This window comes from Gigantopelta aegis, chromosome 8, assembly GCF_016097555.1.
Source record: "Gigantopelta aegis isolate Gae_Host chromosome 8, Gae_host_genome, whole genome shotgun sequence".
Lineage (NCBI taxonomy): Eukaryota > Metazoa > Mollusca > Gastropoda > Neomphalida > Peltospiridae > Gigantopelta > Gigantopelta aegis.
This window is the reverse complement of record NC_054706.1, coordinates 65,736,563-65,755,906: the sequence shown is the minus strand read 5'-3', so window position 1 is coordinate 65,755,906 and position 19,344 is coordinate 65,736,563. Positions and strand designations below refer to the sequence as shown.

General features: G+C 37.4%; 1 protein-coding gene across 1 annotated transcript in view; it reads right to left on the bottom strand.

Annotated features, from left to right (window-relative positions):
- The window catches only part of LOC121378416 (sodium-independent sulfate anion transporter-like), a 43,617-nt gene that overhangs the window by 20,236 nt on the left and 4,037 nt on the right, over positions 1 to 19,344 (bottom strand). The window contains exons 2-9 of the mRNA XM_041506580.1: positions 17,546 to 17,718; positions 16,046 to 16,148; positions 12,884 to 13,088; positions 6,561 to 6,646; positions 5,987 to 6,066; positions 5,675 to 5,729; positions 3,439 to 3,532; positions 602 to 780 (exon numbers count right to left, since the gene is read on the bottom strand). Of these exons, the coding sequence (XP_041362514.1) occupies positions 602 to 780; positions 3,439 to 3,532; positions 5,675 to 5,729; positions 5,987 to 6,066; positions 6,561 to 6,646; positions 12,884 to 13,088; positions 16,046 to 16,148; positions 17,546 to 17,718 (975 nt within the window). The remainder of the gene's footprint in view (positions 1 to 601; positions 781 to 3,438; positions 3,533 to 5,674; positions 5,730 to 5,986; positions 6,067 to 6,560; positions 6,647 to 12,883; positions 13,089 to 16,045; positions 16,149 to 17,545; positions 17,719 to 19,344) is intronic.

Sequence of the window (19,344 nt, the reverse complement as noted above, 5' to 3'; positions counted from 1 at the left end):
ATAATTTTGCTTCTTGTAAACTTTTTCAGTTTTTTAATGACAGAGATAATATATGTTGGATATTTTACTCTAGCTACAAAATACATAATTATATAATTGTTATGCATACGAAAAAAGAAAAAAAAACATCTGGAAAAATTTGTTAAAATTCAAATACTTTCTATGGAATAAAGACAAACGCTTCTGTCCCTATCCTAATGGGCATGTATGACTTTATCAACAACCCAGTATCCAAAGTGGTACCGAGCAAGGAGAGACGACAAAAATTATAAAAAGTATTTGTAAGAGTGAAAAAAATATAGGAAAGAGGATCCTAATCTTAAATATATCTAGATCTAGATTTATCTTGAGAGAGAGAGAGAGAGAGAGAGAGAGAGAGAGAGAGAGAGAGAGAGAGAGGAGGGAGGGAGGGAGGGAGAGAGAGAGAGAGACAGAGACAGAGAGACAGAGTGTGTGTGTGTGTGTGTGTGTGTGTGTGTGTGTGTGTATTGTGTGTGTGTGTGTGAGTAAGCAAAAGAAAGAGAGAGAGGTCTAGGATCACAGAACCCCCTATTTTCAAGATCCATGTATTTATTTTAAGACTGAGAACGAAGCAACTCACACTAAAAATATCACCAGCTGTGTATGTTTCAGTACCATTAGTTACAGAGAATGAAGGTACTTTAAAGGGAGGCAACCCTTCTTTCAAGTGTCCTGTGAGTGACAGGTGGCCAGTGATGTTTTGACTATGGAGAACAGCTACAATGCCCGCCGCCGCTATCACAATTACAGCATTGGCACCTGGAAAAACAAAAATAATGAAATAGTCTTGTGTCATGCTTGCATTGGTCACACATACATGACAAATTCATTTATTTTTAAGAAGGATATCCTCAACCTTAGTGCCGACAATGTATGTACACTGACGATTCACAACAGCATGACCAATGGAGACCAATCAACTTGGATGAACACCCATTTATAACATAAAATGAAACCAAAATAAATTTACCTTTTTATATCTTCATCAAATTTTCAACACAATGATTTTTGTTTTTCAATGCTATACAAATTGTTTTTTAAATTAAATAAAATTTCGCTATCACCATCTGGCTCTGACTGCTAATCCTATTTTACTTATCACTAGAGTAGAGGTCTCTATAATGGAAATGAATGTCTTAGGTAATATGGTTCTCTTCTTAATAAAAATGAATTGAAAATTAGATCTGTGGTAGGCTAATTAATAGATTGAATTTAGATTTCTGTATCTCATACCCATGGTGAAAATATAATTTGTTTATAGTCAACCATGACAGGATTTCAAACTATAAAAAATTAACAAACAAACAAACAAACAAACAAACAAACAAACACACAAACAAAAGAACCAGTTAGTCAGTCAGTAAGTCAATCAAAATTTAACCACCACCCCTCGAACACAAAAAATCCAATGACCACTGGCTGTCAACCCACACAAAAAACCCAATCTAGTCTATGTCTTTTTCTTCATTTTTAATTTATGTCTTCAAAATAGGAACAAAAAACAAAAAACAAAAAAACATTTGGTGCAAGCATTACTGCTATAATAAATATTTTGAAATTACAAGACTTCAGGAATATATTATTCAACTGATACCATAAAACATAAAATTGTGTTAAATAATACGAAGGTATAAGACCCAACGAGAAATGTGTGTATTAATTAATACAAGGACTCTTAGGGTCATACGTACAGTTACCAGTGTGGCTGTAATAAGAGCTAAATCAGGGCATTGCTTGAACAGCAGTTTATATCATTAAAATGAAATGAAACACTGTCGACTGCCAACCCATACAGCTTATAGATGTGACAATTAAACAGCTGTTACACAAGCGTAGTTTCAAGTTACAGGGTTTCTTTCATCTGTATTCACAGGATAAGAGTCCAGCAATGTTTGAAAACAACAACCAGCCTCGATGGTGTCGTAGTTAAGCCATCAGACATAGGGCTGGTAGGTACTGGGTTCACAGCCCGGGTACCGTTTCCTACCCAGATCGAGTTTAAATGACTCGATGGGTAAGTGTAAAACCTCTATACACTCTTCTCTCTCAATAACCACTAACAACTAACAACTAACCCACTGTCCTGGACAGACAGCCCAGATAGCTGAGGTGTGTGCCCATGACAGTGTGCTTGAACCTTAATTGGATATAAGCACAAAAGAAAGTTGAAATGAAATGAAAACAACTGACAAGGTTTCTATGGGGACCATATTCCCTTTTCCCATCTATTGTGGTTACAATTCTGGAAATGCGATGTTTGGAGACCTAAAATACTAAATGTTCTCAGGGAAGCATGAACCCAACTTCCTCTAACAAGTTCCATCACCTGTGCCATTGTACTGACAGTGTCCCCTCCTTTCAAATTTCACTGACAATGCCCTCTCCCCTACAACTTTCAAATACAATCTGTCGTCCCTAATTAAGTGGTGAAATAATTGAAAAACTATACAATTAATAATTTGACATTTGAAGGTTCAAGAACATCTGTCTTAGACACATCCACAAAATTTTCCGGATGTGTCCAAGGGATCTTTTATATGTACTTTCCCTTAAGCAAGACAGCACATACCAATTCCATTCATATACCCATCATTGTATATTGCTTGGGATGGGAAAAAACAATGGGTCCACTGAGGAGGTTTGATCCTGCGACTTACCTCAGGCAATCACTATATTCACCGAGCTAAATCTAGCCCCTTTTGTAATCATTAAATTACATTCCACTTACAACTTACTGCTTAAATTATCAATCTTGGAAAATCTATTGTGCTTCTTGTCATCTCTATGTTTGTAGTATCTCAAAATGTATTTTATGTGGAAACGGAAAGATGCAAACCTAGGAACTAGAATCAGTGACTTCAATATAATAGCAGGGCCCGTGCTTATAAAAATTTAAAAGTCAAGACTCAATCTCTAATGATGTCACACACATTCAATTTGTATGGCATTGTCATGACATTAGTGTCTCAGACAGTCAAGACTCAATCTCTAATGACGTCACGCACAGACAATTTGTATGGCATTGTCATGACATTAGTGTCTCAGAGTCTATTTAGAGTCCAGACTCAATCTCTAATGGCGTTGTCATGACATTAGTGTCTCAGACTCTATTTAGAGTCAAGACTCAATCTCTTATGACGTCAAATGCATACAATTTGTATGGCGTTGTCATGACATTAGTGTCTCAGACTCTATTTAGAGTCCAGACTCAATCTGTTATGATGTCACAAGCATACAATTTGCATGGCGTTGTCATGACATTAGTGTCTCAGACTCTATTTAGAGTCAAGACTCAATCTCTTATGACGTCACACGCATACAATTTGTATGGTGTTGTCATGACATTAGTGTCTCAAACTCTATTAGAGTCGAGTTTAGACTCTAAAACTTTTATAAGCACCACACCAGATCTCTCACCTGTACCAATGAGCCAGAGAACTTTTCTGGCTATTTTCTGTGACAGCTTTATCTCTGCACCTGGTTCATCCTTCCAATCAATGGTTCGCAATTTCTAAAAGAAAAAGCAAAAAGTTAGTGTTGCAGTTTAAAAAAGAAAAAAGAAAAGAAGAAAAGGTCATTTGTCCCATTCCATGAAGCAATCGTAGTGCTAAGATCACCTTAAGTTACAACGGGGCCATGTATTACAGTTTCTAAAATTAAAAATATATATTCAGGTAATTTAATCTAATTATTACATCATTCCAAATTAACGGTGGATTCAGGTTGTCAGTTCACTATCAGAAGCAATGGTTCAGAATATAATAAAATAAACAAAATTAAAAGTGTACAAATGACCAAGTTGAAGCCCACTGTTAATAAACTGGCAATAAATGGTTCACATATCTAACAAGTTTGATAGATGAAATTTCAATATCGGTTCTGCCAGTTAATGATAAAATAGTTCAAATAACTGATAAATAATAGTTTAATGACAACTCAGCACATTTTAAACTATGGCTATTTATTGTCCAACTTGTGTCATTTTGACATTTGGTCAACAGAAAGAGAAGAAACCAACTGCCACCACATAGGAAGGAAGGAAATGTTTTATTTAACAACGCACTCAACACATTTTATTTACGGTTATATGGCGTCAGACATATGGTTACGGACCACACTGATATATAGAGAGAAAACCTGTTGTCACCACTTCATGGGCTACTCTTTTCGATTAGCAGCAAGGGATCTTATATATGCACCATCCCATAGACAGGATAGCACATACCATGGCCTTTAATGTACCAGTCGTGGTGCACTGGCTGGAGCAAGGCCACCACATAGGCTACTGCTACAAATAAAAGAACAATGTGCATTTTCCCAAATTCAGGACAGTATGTACCACAGCTTTTGATGTTCCAGCTGTAAGGCACTAGTTGAGACCGGTAAAACAAGCATTCTGAGAGTACTGCTAAATCAATACATGTCCTCTACCAGAAACAAATTTACGCATCTCCTAAGTTCAAGGGCCATAATTCTGTCAAAAATGGGTAAATCGCCATGAAAGTCTGTAACAGTATATGATAAAGCTATACACAAATCTTCAGGTCAAGCATTGCAAACAAAAGTCTGGAAAACTAATTTTCGTATCCCCTAAGTTCAAAAAAGTAAAAGTTTGTTTTATTTAACGACGCCGCTAGAGCACATTGATTTTTTTATCTTATCATCGGCTATTGGACGTCAAACATATGGTCATTCTGACACTGTTTTTAGAGGAAACCCGCTGTCGCCACATAGGCTATTCTTTTACAACAGGCAGCAAGGGATCTTTTATTTGCACTTCCCACAGGCAGGATAGCACAAACCATGGCCTTTGTTGAACCATTTATGGATCAATGGTCAGTGCAAGTGATTTACACCTACCCATTGAGCCTTGCAGAGCACTCACTCAGGGTTTGGAGTCGGTATCTGAATTAAAAATCCCATGCCTCGACTGGGATCCGAACCCAGTACCTACCAGCCTGTAGACCGATGGCCTGCCACAACGCCACCGAGGCCAGTCTCTCCTAAGTTCAAGGGCCATAACTATCAAAAATGGATAAATATCTGTTAATGTCAAATTTGATCTGTAACAATATATGATAAATCTATATGCAAAATGTCAGGTCAATATTTCAAGGCATTGCAAAAAAAGTCAGGAAAACTACATGTATATGTGGGACAGACATGGATAGACGGACATATGGACAGACAGTCAGACAGATTGACAGACAGACAGACTAAAAAAAAAAAAAATCAACTGAGGGTGATCGATCCTGTGACCCATCACACGTCAGACGAAAGTTCTACCATTAAGCTACAACCTGGCCCGGTTTTGAGGCAGATGGACAGAGTGTAGACAGACGACAAACATTTAGACAAATTTCATTTTATTCTAACTTATTTTCATGCTTATATCCAATTAAGGTTCAAGCACACTGTCCTGGGCACACACCTCAGCTATCTGGGCTGGCTGTCCAGGACAGTGGGTTAGTTGTTAATTGTTAGTGTGAGAGAGAAGAGGGTGTAGTGGTCTTACACCTATCCATTGGGTGGGAGCCGGTACTGGGCTGCGAAACCAGTACCTACCAGTCTTATGTCCAATGGCTTAACCACGACGCGACCGAGGCTGGCGAAAAATTTCAGTAATTAATTAAATGCAGTGTTTTACTCGTACCTTTAATAAAAAGAGAATAACCAGAGAACACAATCCCATTATGGTATCCCAAATCCTGCAAACAAAATGTTAAACATTAGACATTACAAATTACACATAATAATAATTTGTTTTTAATTTAAAATCAAATAAAAAAAAATTAAAAATGTTTTAACACATATTGAGATGCACCTACGGGGTTCGAGCCAATAGGATTCAACTGTATCTTATGTTACATTAAATGTACAGTTAATGTCATCACTGCCATCACAAAGGTAACATCTATATATAATGCAATTTGATTTCGACAAGGACAGACAAACATGATCTCACCTTGTTTCTCCTATATGTGCAAATGTCTCGTAAACCATTGGTCCAAACTCTCTTGGAATGTTTTTCAGGCCAAGGATGTTCTAAATGATAAAATAACAGAAGATACAGAAGGTAGATAGACGGCCCTGAATGTTGATATGGAAGGTCATGGTCTTATATAATAAACTGTATGTGCTAAATTAACTTTTTATATATGTTACAGTCAATGTCTAAAATCAGGCAATTTGTAAAATGCCTGAAATTTTCAGACAATTTATAAACTGCCTGATTCACTCAGTCAATTTACAAAGTGCCTGAAATTTCCAGTCATTTTACAAATTGACTGGAAAATGAGCCCCTTTATTTGATAGAGCTAGGAACGCAAAGTACTAGAGAAAACATGCTACATTTTTTTCATTAGCAGCAAGGAATCTTTTATATGCACCATCCCATAGACAGGACAGTACATACCACAGCGTTATATAGTTACACCAGTTGTAGAGCACTGGCTAGAACAGGAAATAGCCCTATGGGCTCAACATGGAGAAATGAAGACATTCACATTAAAAGCAGGAATAATGTTTAAGTGACTTACCTTGACCTGTCCAAACGATATGGTAACAGCAGCAGCTGATGTGAAGGCATTAATGACAGGGTATGAGATAAAGTTTACCAAGATACCTACAAAGAGTAGTTAAAAAAAATAGTTTCAGTTTTGTTTAATGACACCACTAAAGCACATTGATTTACATTGATTTATTAATCATCGGCTAGTGGATGTCAAACATATAGTAATTCTGATATATAGTCTTAGAGACGAAACCTGCTACATTTTTCCATTAGTAGCAAGGGATCTTTTATATGCATCATACCACAGATAGGATAGCACATACCACAGCCTTTGATATACCACTGCTGGAATGAGAAATAGCCCAATGGGCCCACTGATGGGGATCGATCCTACACCAACAGTGCATAAGGCAAATACTTCACCACCAGGCCATGTTTCACACCTAAACTGTTTGGTTTTGTAAACAGGGAATAATACACAAATATATCGTGATCGTGAAATCTTTTAACATACTCATATAACATTATGTTTTCGAGCACGCCTATCATGGACTATCGCCAGTGACTAAGTCCGGGACAGGAGAGGGTAGGTAAGTTTGAAGTGGGTGGAATTTGTACTAAAATTTAGAAAAAGGTCAAAGACCTAAACCTAAAATGGAGAACACAGTCATTCTATACTCATGTCTGGGGAAAAGTTGAGTCCAAAAATAAACTTTGAGTGCTTGGCTGAAAATGTTTCTGGTGATTAAACATTTTGAGCAATTTAGACAGACTTGAAAATAAACTGTGTTGGACTATTTATAAAAAACAAAACATAAGCTTTGGAACTGGAGCTGAAAATATATCAATTGGAGACAATTTATCTTACTACAAGTGGCTGTTGCCAAAAGGGAAGTTCAACTATTAAATTAAGTAATGCTCTAGTGGGCGTTTTAGTATGTTTCATGGGATGCATTACCAAACATTATGGGGAGGGAGCAAGAGCAACGACATATAAGTACATATAACAAGTTACTTCATTGAATTGAATTGAATAGATGTTTAACGACACCCCAGCACAAATAATACATCGGCTGTTGGGTGTCATACAATGGTAAAAATAAAAAATAAAAGGTTAGGTTAAAAACAGTGTATAGAGCTGTGCGGTGGTACATGAAATTTGAAATGTTAAGTCAAAGACAGTGTAAAGAGCTATACAAAATAATACATATCACATTTGTTATAAAGGTAAAATTCATGTTACAAATCAAATATTACACAAAAGTAAATTTGGAATAAAATCCAGTTTCTTTTAAAAACTTTAGTACAAGTTCAGGGTGGAATCTAAAGGATTCCACCAAATCTCTTGCTTCGAATATATCCTTTCTAGTCTGGATCAGATGATTACACTCCACCAAAATATGGTGCACCGTCAGTGTACACTGACAATGCTCACACTGAGGTGGAGGATCCTTCTTGAGAATAAATGAATGGGTAATGTAAGTATGTCCGATGCGAGCATGACACAAGACTATTTCATCCCTTCTGCACCGCCTATAGGAGGACTGCCACTCTCTCAGGACTTGCTTAACAGAATGAAGCTTGTTCGCGACCACACCGTTCCAATCATCTTGCCAAGTAGAAAAGATATAATTATTTACGTGATGTTTGAGATCACTATAGGGAATACCAGCATTGGCATGTGGCAAAGTCAAAGCAGACTTGGCAGCACAATCTGCCCTTTCATTGCCTCTGATGCCAACATGGCTGGGTACCCAACAAAACACAATATTCTTATTATTAATAGATAAAAAGACACACTTTCGTATCAGCATCCCAATTAAGGGATGTTCCAGCTTCATATATTGTAAAGACTGGAGACACGAAAGTGAGTCGGTATAGATTATAAATTTAGAGGACCTAGAGTTTTTGATTTCCTCTAGGGCTTTAATAATTGCCCAAGTTTCGGCACTAAATATAGATGCCAAATCAGGCAATCTCATAGAGATTATTTTGTCTGATGGAAAAACTGTGGCACAAGCCACAGAATTCCCATCCCGTGACCCATCTGTGTAAATAGGGATGTAGTCACAGTATTTCTCTTTGACTTCCATAAAATATTGGTTATAAATAATTGGATCCGTGCGATCTTTCTTCAGATGCACGAGATCCAACACAATTTTAGGTGGTTTTATGCACCAAGGTGGCAAAACAAAATATGAAGGTGTTTCCAAAATGTCTGAAAGATCAATGTTGGAAGCAGATAAAAGCTGCCTAATGCGAAGACCAAATGTGCAGATTGCATTTGACTTCACATCAAACAACTTCATAAATCGGTTGTCAAAGATAGTGTTATGGGTGGGGTGTTTTGACATTGACTTTATCTTGGTAGCATACTGCAGAGACAGCTTTGCACATCTAGCACCCAAACTAGGTTCGTGTGCATCGACGTACAAACTTTCCACAGGAGATGTTCTGAAAGCACCAAGACAAAGCCTAAGTCCCTGGTTGTGTATGGGATCAAGCATCTGCAAGTAAGTCTTGCATGCCGACCCATACACAATAGAGCTGTAATCTAGTTTAGACCTAATCAAAGATCAATACAGTCGGAGCATAACCTTACGGTCTGCTCCCCACTCTGTGCTGGCAATAACTTTGAGAATATTTAGGGCCTTTAGCCCTTTCTTTTTAACATATTTTAAATAAGGTATGAAAGATAGCTTCCTGTCAAATATAATTCCCAGAAATTTGGTCTCCTCGACCACGGGAATCGGGCTTTTGTCCAGAAACAGCTGAGGGTCTAGGTGGTGACCTCTTTTCTGGCAGAAGTGCATACAGACCGTTTTTGATTTTGAGAATCGAAAGCCATTGTCAGTTGTCCATTGTTGAAGCTTATTCAAACAAAGCTGCAACTGACGCTCAATGATACTTATATTGGACGACCTGTAACAAATCTGAAAATCGTCAACGTATAGTGAGCAATCGACACCAGGTTTTAAACACTGGGCGATGCTGTTAATTTTAATTAAGAATAGGGTAACCGACAGGATGCTACCTTGGGGCACCCCCATGTCTTGTGAGTGGGAATCTGAAAACGTGGATCCCACTCGCACTTTAAAAATTTTATCTTTTAAAAAGTTAGAAATAAAATTTGGAAGAAGACCTCTTAGGCCCATGCGATGGAGGTCTTTTAAAATTCCATACTTCCATGTGGTATTGTAGGCCTTTTCCAAATCAAAGAACACTGAAACCAGGTGTTGATTATTGACGAAGGCCTCACGACAAAACGTTTCAAATCGAACGAGATGATCAACCGTACCTCGACTGGATCTGAACCCACATTGCACGTTAGTAAGCAATTTGTGGGACTGAAGAAACCAGACAAGTCTACGATTGATCATTCGTTCCATAGTTTTGCAGATGCAGCTTGTGAGAGCGATGGGGCGGTAATTGGTAGGGTCAGTAGGATCCTTGCCAGGCTTTGGAATAGGAATTATAATAGCCTTCCTCCAATCAGGAGGAAAGTCACCAGAACTCCAGATTTTATTAAAGATGTTCAAAAGAACTAAAAGAGAAGATTTGGGTAAGTGTTTTAGTAGTTGGTAATGTATTTCATCTGGTCCCACCGAAGTATCATGGGCTTTTCGAAGACCATCCTGCAACTCCTCCGAAGAGAAGGGCCTGTTGTATACTTCAGCATTCTCAGATGAAAAATTAATAGGTTGCTTTTCAGCTTTAGTACGGACAGATGTAAAAGCATCTGCGCTGAAAGCAGAAGAGGAGTTATGAGAAAAGTTGTCTGCCAGTGCATTGGCGATGTCACGTTGAGATGTGATGTTTGTGTCATTGACAGACAAATGATGGACAGTACTACTGGATTCTTTTCCCTTGATTTTACGGATCCTATTCCAAACAGATTTCACAGAGGTTTGGGAATTCAACTTGGAGACATATTTTCTCCAAGATGTTTTCTTACTTTGTCTGATCTCTCTGCGGGCCTTTGCCTTAGCAATACGATAGGCAGAGAGGTTGTCCCAGGTGGGTTACCGTTTAAACCTCTCAATGTGCCTGTTTCGTTCCTTAATAGCATCTTTGCATGATTCATTGAACAATGGTTTAGTGAAATGTTTCGGCACTGCCGAAGTCTTGGGAATAGTTTCTTCTGCAGTTTCTTTCAAAATGGAAGTGTAAGAGGACATGAGATCATCAGCATCGTCAATGGCAGATTGTTGCAGACGATTGCTGCATAGATGCTGAAACTGATCCCAGTCAGCCCTCCATAACTTCCATCTTTGAACTCTTTCAAGTGATGGTGGTCCATCATGCTCCAAAAAAATCGGAAAGTGGTCACTGCCACAGGGGTCTGACCGATTTTCCAGGAGAAATCCAGAAACAGTGATGGACTACATAAAGTTAGATCAATTGAAGTGAAAGAGCCACTTGCAGCGTGAAAATAAGTTTGACTTTTATCGTTAAATATAATTAAGTTATTTTTGAGAATTAAGTCTTCTAATTGTTTGCCTCGAGTATTTACATCCTTGCATCCCCACAAAGTGGTGACCATTGAAATCTCCCATAACCACAAAAGGGCTAGGGAGTTGGTCGAAGAGATCTTGAAGATCTTTGGGATTGAAGTTGAAATTATTACGAGGAGGCAAATAGAGAGAGCATAAAGTTATAGTTTTATGGGCTGTGACCTTTACAGCCACAGCTTGCAAATTAGTATTTAATGTAATTACACTCTGAGTGATATTTTCATTTACTAAAATGGAAACACCCCCAGCTCTGTTATCAGTTTCCTAAAACTTGTTATAGAGGTTAAACCCTCTAATATTAACATTGTCAGTGTCCTTCAGGAAAGTTTTCCTGAAGACATACCGCAATAGGATTATATTTTTGAATTAGAAGACTTAATTCATCAAAATTGGGCCTAAGCCCACAACAGTTCCACTGGATGACTTTATTCGCCATCAGGAGGAAGTATGGGAGTTATCTTTGGCTTTGGTGGTGGTCATTTTGTTTCTGGATAATCAAGTGATGAGACTTCCATCTCATCACTTCCATCATCCAGAGCCTGAAACATATTACTTGTTGTTAAGTTCTGTTCGGCTTTTTTAAGCCACCTAGAGGTGTCATCCTTCTTTGCTGGTTTGCTTTTTAACTTGAGAGTAGGTTGGGAACTGGCATCCCAGTACTCAACCCAACTGATGATTTGTTTGTGTCCAAGGACACCTGTGTGGAGGTGGTAGCATTGGCAGGAGCTTGCTTCTTTTTCTCACCTGCCTCCTTCTGCTGCTGAGCAGCTTTTGCAGTTTTCTTCTCCAAGTTTACAACATCAGATAGTTTTTTGTACTTTGCATCATCGCATTGCCACGTCAAGTCTGTATTTACTGAAATACTTCTGGTGGAGACCTTCACTGCAGCAGCAACAGCATATGATGCTGCTACTCTAGCAGGTTGAAATCTCTCCACCAGTTTTCTGGCATCAGCAAAGGTTAGACGTTTCTCAACCCTAACCTCCTGAACCTTCTTTTCCTTTTTCCACATCGGGCACTCTCTCGAGTACGCGAAATGATCTCCCTTGCAGTTTGTACATACAAGGTCTTTTTTGCAAGTTTTACTGTCGTGGTCAAACTGACCGCAACGAGCACATGTCAGTTTGCCTCGACAGGTATTTTGACCATGGTCATATTTCTGGCATTTGAAGCATCGAAGTGGATTAGGAATGAAAGGCTCAACAGGAATGTTGAGGTATCCAGCCTTAATCGAATGTGGAAGGGTAGGAGTACTTCAAACCAATGGGTTATTTAAATACTACAGAGGTCAACCTACGTGTAATCATCAAAGAAAGATTTCAAAAAGCATTTCAAAATTTTGTAGTATTTTTTTTTTATGAGGAACTATTTCCTAAACCGGACTATATTAAGCTGCTACAGCAAGTAATGACATGATAAATGGTGGTGTATTTCCTTAAAAGATGGGTTTTTAAAACGTTAATTGAAATTTTTTCTACTGTGCTCTTCTATATTTAAAAGAATAGTTTGGATAATAACAGTCCATTTAATAGAGATTTTTACTTGAGCAAATCTAACTGTACTAAGGGTTGATTTAAAAAAAAAGTTAATTGAAATTCTATAAACTGTGGTCTTCTTCTATTTTTTAAAATAATTTTGGATAATAACATAGTCCATATAAAAGAGAGTTTTACTTGAGCAAATCTAATTGTACTAAGGGTTGATTTAAAAAAAAAAGTTAATTTAAATTCTATAAACTGTGGTCTTCTTCTATTTTAAAAAATAATTTTGGATAATGAAATAGGCCACTTAACAGAGATTATGATTTGAAGAGATTTGTCTACAATATACTGACCGAGGTTAAGAGTGCCCATGACTAGCTGAACGACTCCACACACCAGGGAGAGAATGATAGCATATGTAGGATCCTGCGGGATGGGTGATGTGGCAAATGTTGCCGTCATCAGAGACATGATGGCGGTCGGCCCCAGCGTGATGTCCTTGGAGGTGCCGAGAAAGCAGTAGATGAAAGAACCCATGAATGCAGAATATAAACCATACTGAAAAAGAAAAGAAAGGAATGTTTGTTGAATAAAAAGTTAAACAATTAATCATAGGCTATTGACTGTCGAACATTTGGTAATTCTGACTCGTAGTCATCAGAGGAAACCCATGCAGCAAGGGATCTTTTATATGCACTTTCCCAAAGACAAGAAAGCACATACCACAACTGTTGACCAGTTGTGGTATACTGGTTGGAATGAAAAAAAAAAACCCAATCAGTTGAATTGATCCAACGCGGTGGTTAGATACTGTGATTCAAGCACCTCAAGTGAGCACTCAACCAACTGAGCTAAATCCAACCCCAAATATTTGTTGAATAATGAGAATATTTAAATGACTGGCCTCCATGGTAATGTGGTTAAGCCAGTGGACTTAAGGCTAGTATAAAAACCATATTGAAAGAAAGAAAAAAAAGGAATACTTGTTGAATAATGACAATGTTTAAATGACTGGCCTCAGTGGTGAACTGGTTAAGTCACTGAACTTAAGGCTAGTATATAAACCATACTGTAAGAAACAAAGCAAGGGAATATTTGTTGAATAATGACCATAATGTCAATGTTTAAATGACTGGCCTCAGTGGTGAACTGGTTAAGTCACTGAACTTAAGGCTAGTATATAAACCATACTGTAAGAAACAAAGCAAGGGAATATTTGTTGAATAATGACCATAATGTCAATGTTTAAATGACTGGCCTCAGTGGTGAACTGGTTAAGTCACTGAACTTAAGGCTAGTATATAAACCATACTGTAAGAAACAAAGCAAGGGAATATTTGTTGAATAATGACCATAATGTCAATGTTTAAATGACTGGCCTCAGTGGTGAACTGGTTAAGTCACTGAACTTAAGGCTAGTATATAAACCATACTGTAAGAAACAAAGCAAGGGAATATTTGTTGAATAATGACCATAATGTCAATGTTTAAATGACTGGCCTCAGTGGTGAACTGGTTAAGTCACTGAACTTAAGGCTAGTATATAAACCATACTGTAAGAAACAAAGCAAGGGAATATTTGTTGAATAATGACCATAATGTCAATGTTTAAATGACTGGCCTCAGTGGTGAACTGGTTAAGTCACTGAACTTAAGGCTAGTATATAAACCATACTGTAAGAAACAAAGCAAGGGAATATTTGTTGAATAATGACCATAATGTCAATGTTTAAATGACTGGCCTCAGTGGTGAACTGGTTAAGTCACTGAACTTAAGGCTAGTATATAAACCATACTGTAAGAAACAAAGCAAGGGAATATTTGTTGAATAATGACCATAATGTCAATGTTTAAATGACTGGCCTCAGTGGTGAACTGGTTAAGTCACTGAACTTAAGGCTAGTATATAAACCATACTGTAAGAAACAAAGCAAGGGAATATTTGTTGAATAATGACCATAATGTCAATGTTTAAATGACTGGCCTCAGTGGTGAACTGGTTAAGTCACTGAACTTAAGGCTAGTATATAAACCATACTGTAAGAAACAAAGCAAGGGAATATTTGTTGAATAATGACCATAATGTCAATGTTTAAATGACTGGCCTCAGTGGTGAACTGGTTAAGTCACTGAACTTAAGGCTAGTATATAAACCATACTGTAAGAAACAAAGCAAGGGAATATTTGTTGAATAATGACCATAATGTCAATGTTTAAATGACTGGCCTCAGTGCTATAGTGATTAAGCCATTGGACTTAAGACTGGTAACTAGTGGATTTGAACTCTGATATGGACTGGTTCCCATCCAGACCGATTTATGATGGCCACTACACCAATTTTTCTCTCACTGACAAACTGTCTTGGACAGACAGCTTAGATAGCTGAGAGAGGTACCCAAGACAGTGTGCTTGAACATTAATTGGACAAAAGTGGAACCCTTGAAATGTTTCATTTGCCAGACGCATGAATAAAAATATGCATTTTAGTGTAAATCCATACCAATGCATTAATATCAGGACACATTATTTTTCCCTTGATGTGCGGTCAGTCTGGGATCAATCCCCGTCGGTGGGCCCATTGGGCCATTTCTTGCTCCAGCCAGTGCACCACAACTGGTATATCAAAGGTTGTGGTATGTGTTATCCTGTCTATGGGATGGTGCATATAAAAGATCCCTTGCTGCTATAATCAAAAAGAGTAGCCCATGAAGTGGCGATGGCGGGTTTCCTCTCTCAATATCTGTGTGGTCTTTAACCATATGTCCTGACGCCATATAACCGAAAATAAAATGTGTTGTTTGCGTCGTTAACTAAAACATTTCCTTTCTTCCTTCATTATTTTTCTGATTTCCAGTATTTGTTTACTAGTCAACAAAACCTGTACACCTGATTAACTAAAGTGTGTGATGTCAAACTATATTGGTGTCGATCGTGATGACATATTACCGATGAAGGTGACTTTAGAACTGTGATTTCCTAAATACTGACTGAAAATGCTATTTAAATTTTTAGAAGTTTTATAGCATAAACAAATTTTGCTACTCATCTTATTTTAATATGTAAAATATAAACAGAACTTCAACATATATCGATTAAAACAGACTTGGTTGATATTTTTCATATTAAAAACCCTCATGATGAATCGTCTGTATATTACTAGTGACACAGATATTGAGAGAGGAAACCCTAGTGCTCTGTTACCTGAGGTGGGAGCCCAGCCAGCTTGGAATATGCCAATCCCTGCGGTATGACTGTAAGTCCAACAGTGAACCCCGCAATCGCGTCACCCTCATGATGAATCCTCTGTATATTACTAGTGACACAGATATTGAGAGAGGAAACCCTAGTGCTCTGTTACCTGAGGTGGGAGCCCAGCCAGCTTGGAATATGCCAATCCCTGCGGTATGACTGTAAGTCCAACAGTGAACCCCGCAATCGCGTCACCCTCATGATGAATCGTCTGTATATTACTAGTGACACAGATATTGAGAGAGGAAACCCTAGTGCTCTGTTACCTGAGGTGGGAGCCCAGCCAGCTTGGAATATGCCAATCCCTGCGGTATGACTGTAAGTCCAACAGTGAACCCCGCAATCGCGTCACACTGAAGCTCCCGCAAACTGAAATTATAATAAAATACTGACTAATACACACCAACAGATTTATATTGATGAAAAGAAATAAGGGGTCAGACCAACACTAAAACAGCCAAATCCCTCGTCCACAGTGTCAGGACGTTAACCGTGTTACTGACTTTCAATCTCACATTACTGAAATTCAATCTCACATTACTGACATTCAGTCTCACATTACTGACATTCAGTCTCACATTACTGACATTCAATCTCACATTACTGACATTCAGTCTCACAATACATCTTTGTACTTCAAAGAGACATTACGATACTAATAGTGACTGAAATTTGGACTACAATACCAATTAGTGTCCCCTATTTTGTCTCTCAGAATACAACACTAGTACCTGTAGTTTGATTTCTAACATAATATTGCATCATATCTGTGCAGCCACACAGTCTATTCCTACAGAAAATGCAGCACTATTATAATAGACAGGACAGTACATACCACAGTCTTTGATGTACCAGTTGGGAGCAACTGACATTGCAACCCAATGCACCTCAGCAGAGTGCTCTGTCACTGAGCTACATCTCACCCCATTATACAGCAGGCAGCTGCTTATTGAAAGTACATTTTGTAAAACATCTTCCTAATATTTTTTTATTCAATATGAAGTAATGTAGTCAGAACATTTTACTGCAGGGGATACACCTTAAACTCATATACCATACTGTAGGTGATGATAGTGTATATTAATATCTGGCCAAAAACTGCTACATGCAACATATATCAACATATACACGATGAATATAATTACAACAGCCCGTCACCCAAGTTTTAAAAAATCTGAAAAATGGAATGGTTAAACTGCTAGTTTTAAACATAATGAGAAGCATCTCCAGATGACTACTCTAGTTCTGCACAAAAGGTATCATCCTAACATGCTTAATAGTAGCTGGTACATTGACATTAGTTCAAATTAAATGACTTTAATTTACTAGCCAGATGAAACAACATTTTATGACAACAAGTCCTGTTAAACTGAATGGTATGATCTTATTAAATGCGATATGAAAAGTTAGGTGTATGTGCACTTTGAACTTTGACCTGGTGAGATACCATTTGGTATATTGCTACTAGTACTTGTAAAGATGATGCCACATGATACGAGTGCATTGTACAAGAATAGCCAAGAGGAGAGCCGATTGTGGCAAAACAACATCCCGATTTCATTGGTTGTTATGCAATTGGCTATTCTTATTTGAGTCACTTGTATCATGTGGCATTGCCTTAATATATAGATGGTTCCAGACGTTCTGTAGCCAATGAACTTTACCAATGGCCAGTTAATATAGTATACTGACAAGCTTACATTATACCACTGCTTACATGATATATTAATATAATTTAATCACAACAGTCAAACATGCTACGGTACCCATATTTAGGAATCCACTTGATGCATGGAAGCTTCTTCCTGAGGGTGCTGATGGAACACAGTTTATTACCGCACTGGCGACACTGGTCTTTGAGCTGGACATTTTTCATATCTGCTGCATCCTCTTTAAAACCAGCATACTCAGCATTATCGGTGTCCTCCTTCGCATCATCCTGAAAGACAACAATACACACCATTTATTACCCATATGGTTAAAAATATCTTGGTACATATCAAAGTGATATGACCCACTAGAACACCAAGTGGGACGTAACACTTTGACGTCATATGATGACGTATTTCTTGTTCCAGCCAGTGCACCATGACTGGTTTATCAAAGGCCATGGTATGTACTACCCTGTCTGTGGGATGGTGCATATAAAAGATCCCTTGTTGCTAATCGAAAAGAGTAGCCCATGAAGTGGCAACAGTGGGATTCCTCTCTCAATATCTGTGTGGTCCTTAACCATATGTCTGACGCCATATAACTGTAAATAAAAATGTGTTGAGTGCATCGTTAAATAAAACATTTCTTTATTTTTTTCAAACAATAATGTCATCAACTGGTGCACTACAACCTTACAGGAACGTCAACTAAACAAGTTGAGTGATATACATTAAGATTGATTATGGGTAATAAATAGGATATTAAACTCGCTACCATTTTGTATTATGTTTATGTCCCTCAGGAAAGAATTTTTTCACTGGGGATATAAACATGATATGAAATGGAAACTCGTTTAATATCCTATAATTATAATATATTCCACATCTACAAACTATAGAAATAAAATAAATACCCTACATATCTGAAAATTGGCTAAAAGAAATTTCTTTCCAGTGTGATCCTTGCATGATTTCAACTTTTCTTTACATTTTTTATTTTTTTAACATGGATATATCACATCCCTGAAAAATACACAACTTTGTGTTTAACCTGGACAAAATTTATTAGTTGTGTTTTCAGTGCATTACCATTACAGCTACTCTAATACAGGTAACCCCTACACGTTTGTTCTCTTTTTCTTCCCACAAAAAATATCACATAACACAACATGGTAGTCTAGAGTTTTTAAAAGAGTTCCTTGTACACCATGCCTCCACACCCCAAATCAAACTTCTTCTTTTTTTTTACTGTATTAAAGGCATATTGTCACAGATCACTGACATATTTAATGGTCTAACAAAGTATTAGCTGAACAAAAATAATTTGATTTGTCCCTAAATGTAGTTTATTCAATCATCTTCATAACCACCATACTCCATTTATTAACGACATTTTGTAAAAATAATTGAATTATGGCAATGGTCCATAATTAAAAAACTAAAATTGCTGAGAGGGTTGACTTGGATTACACTCCATCATGGATCAGTTAAGGTGATGCGATAGCTAGATTTGGTTTTCAACAATTAATGTAATTTTTATTTATTATCCATTTTTAGAGAAATAAGGTCCTTAAATCTGTGACAGTATGCCTTTAAATTTGATAAAATCATACATAGTGTAGTTTGTCTCCCTCACCCCCAAATATAAAAGCTGCTAGAAAATTACTGGTATCTAGTGATAAATTTTGTCAGTTGACACTGGCACCAAATGTACTTGTTTCAAATATTATTTTAAGGGATAACATGTTCTTCTTCTTTCTTTTTTACATTTTTGTGCAACATAGGGTGATGGTTTTGAAAACAAAAATTGTCTTGATTTTCCCCTTAACATCTATACTCTCTTCCACTCTTCCCTGAGAGTATGTCGAGATATATCTGTAAACAGGGGATCTGTGAATAGATTTTTTTTTAAA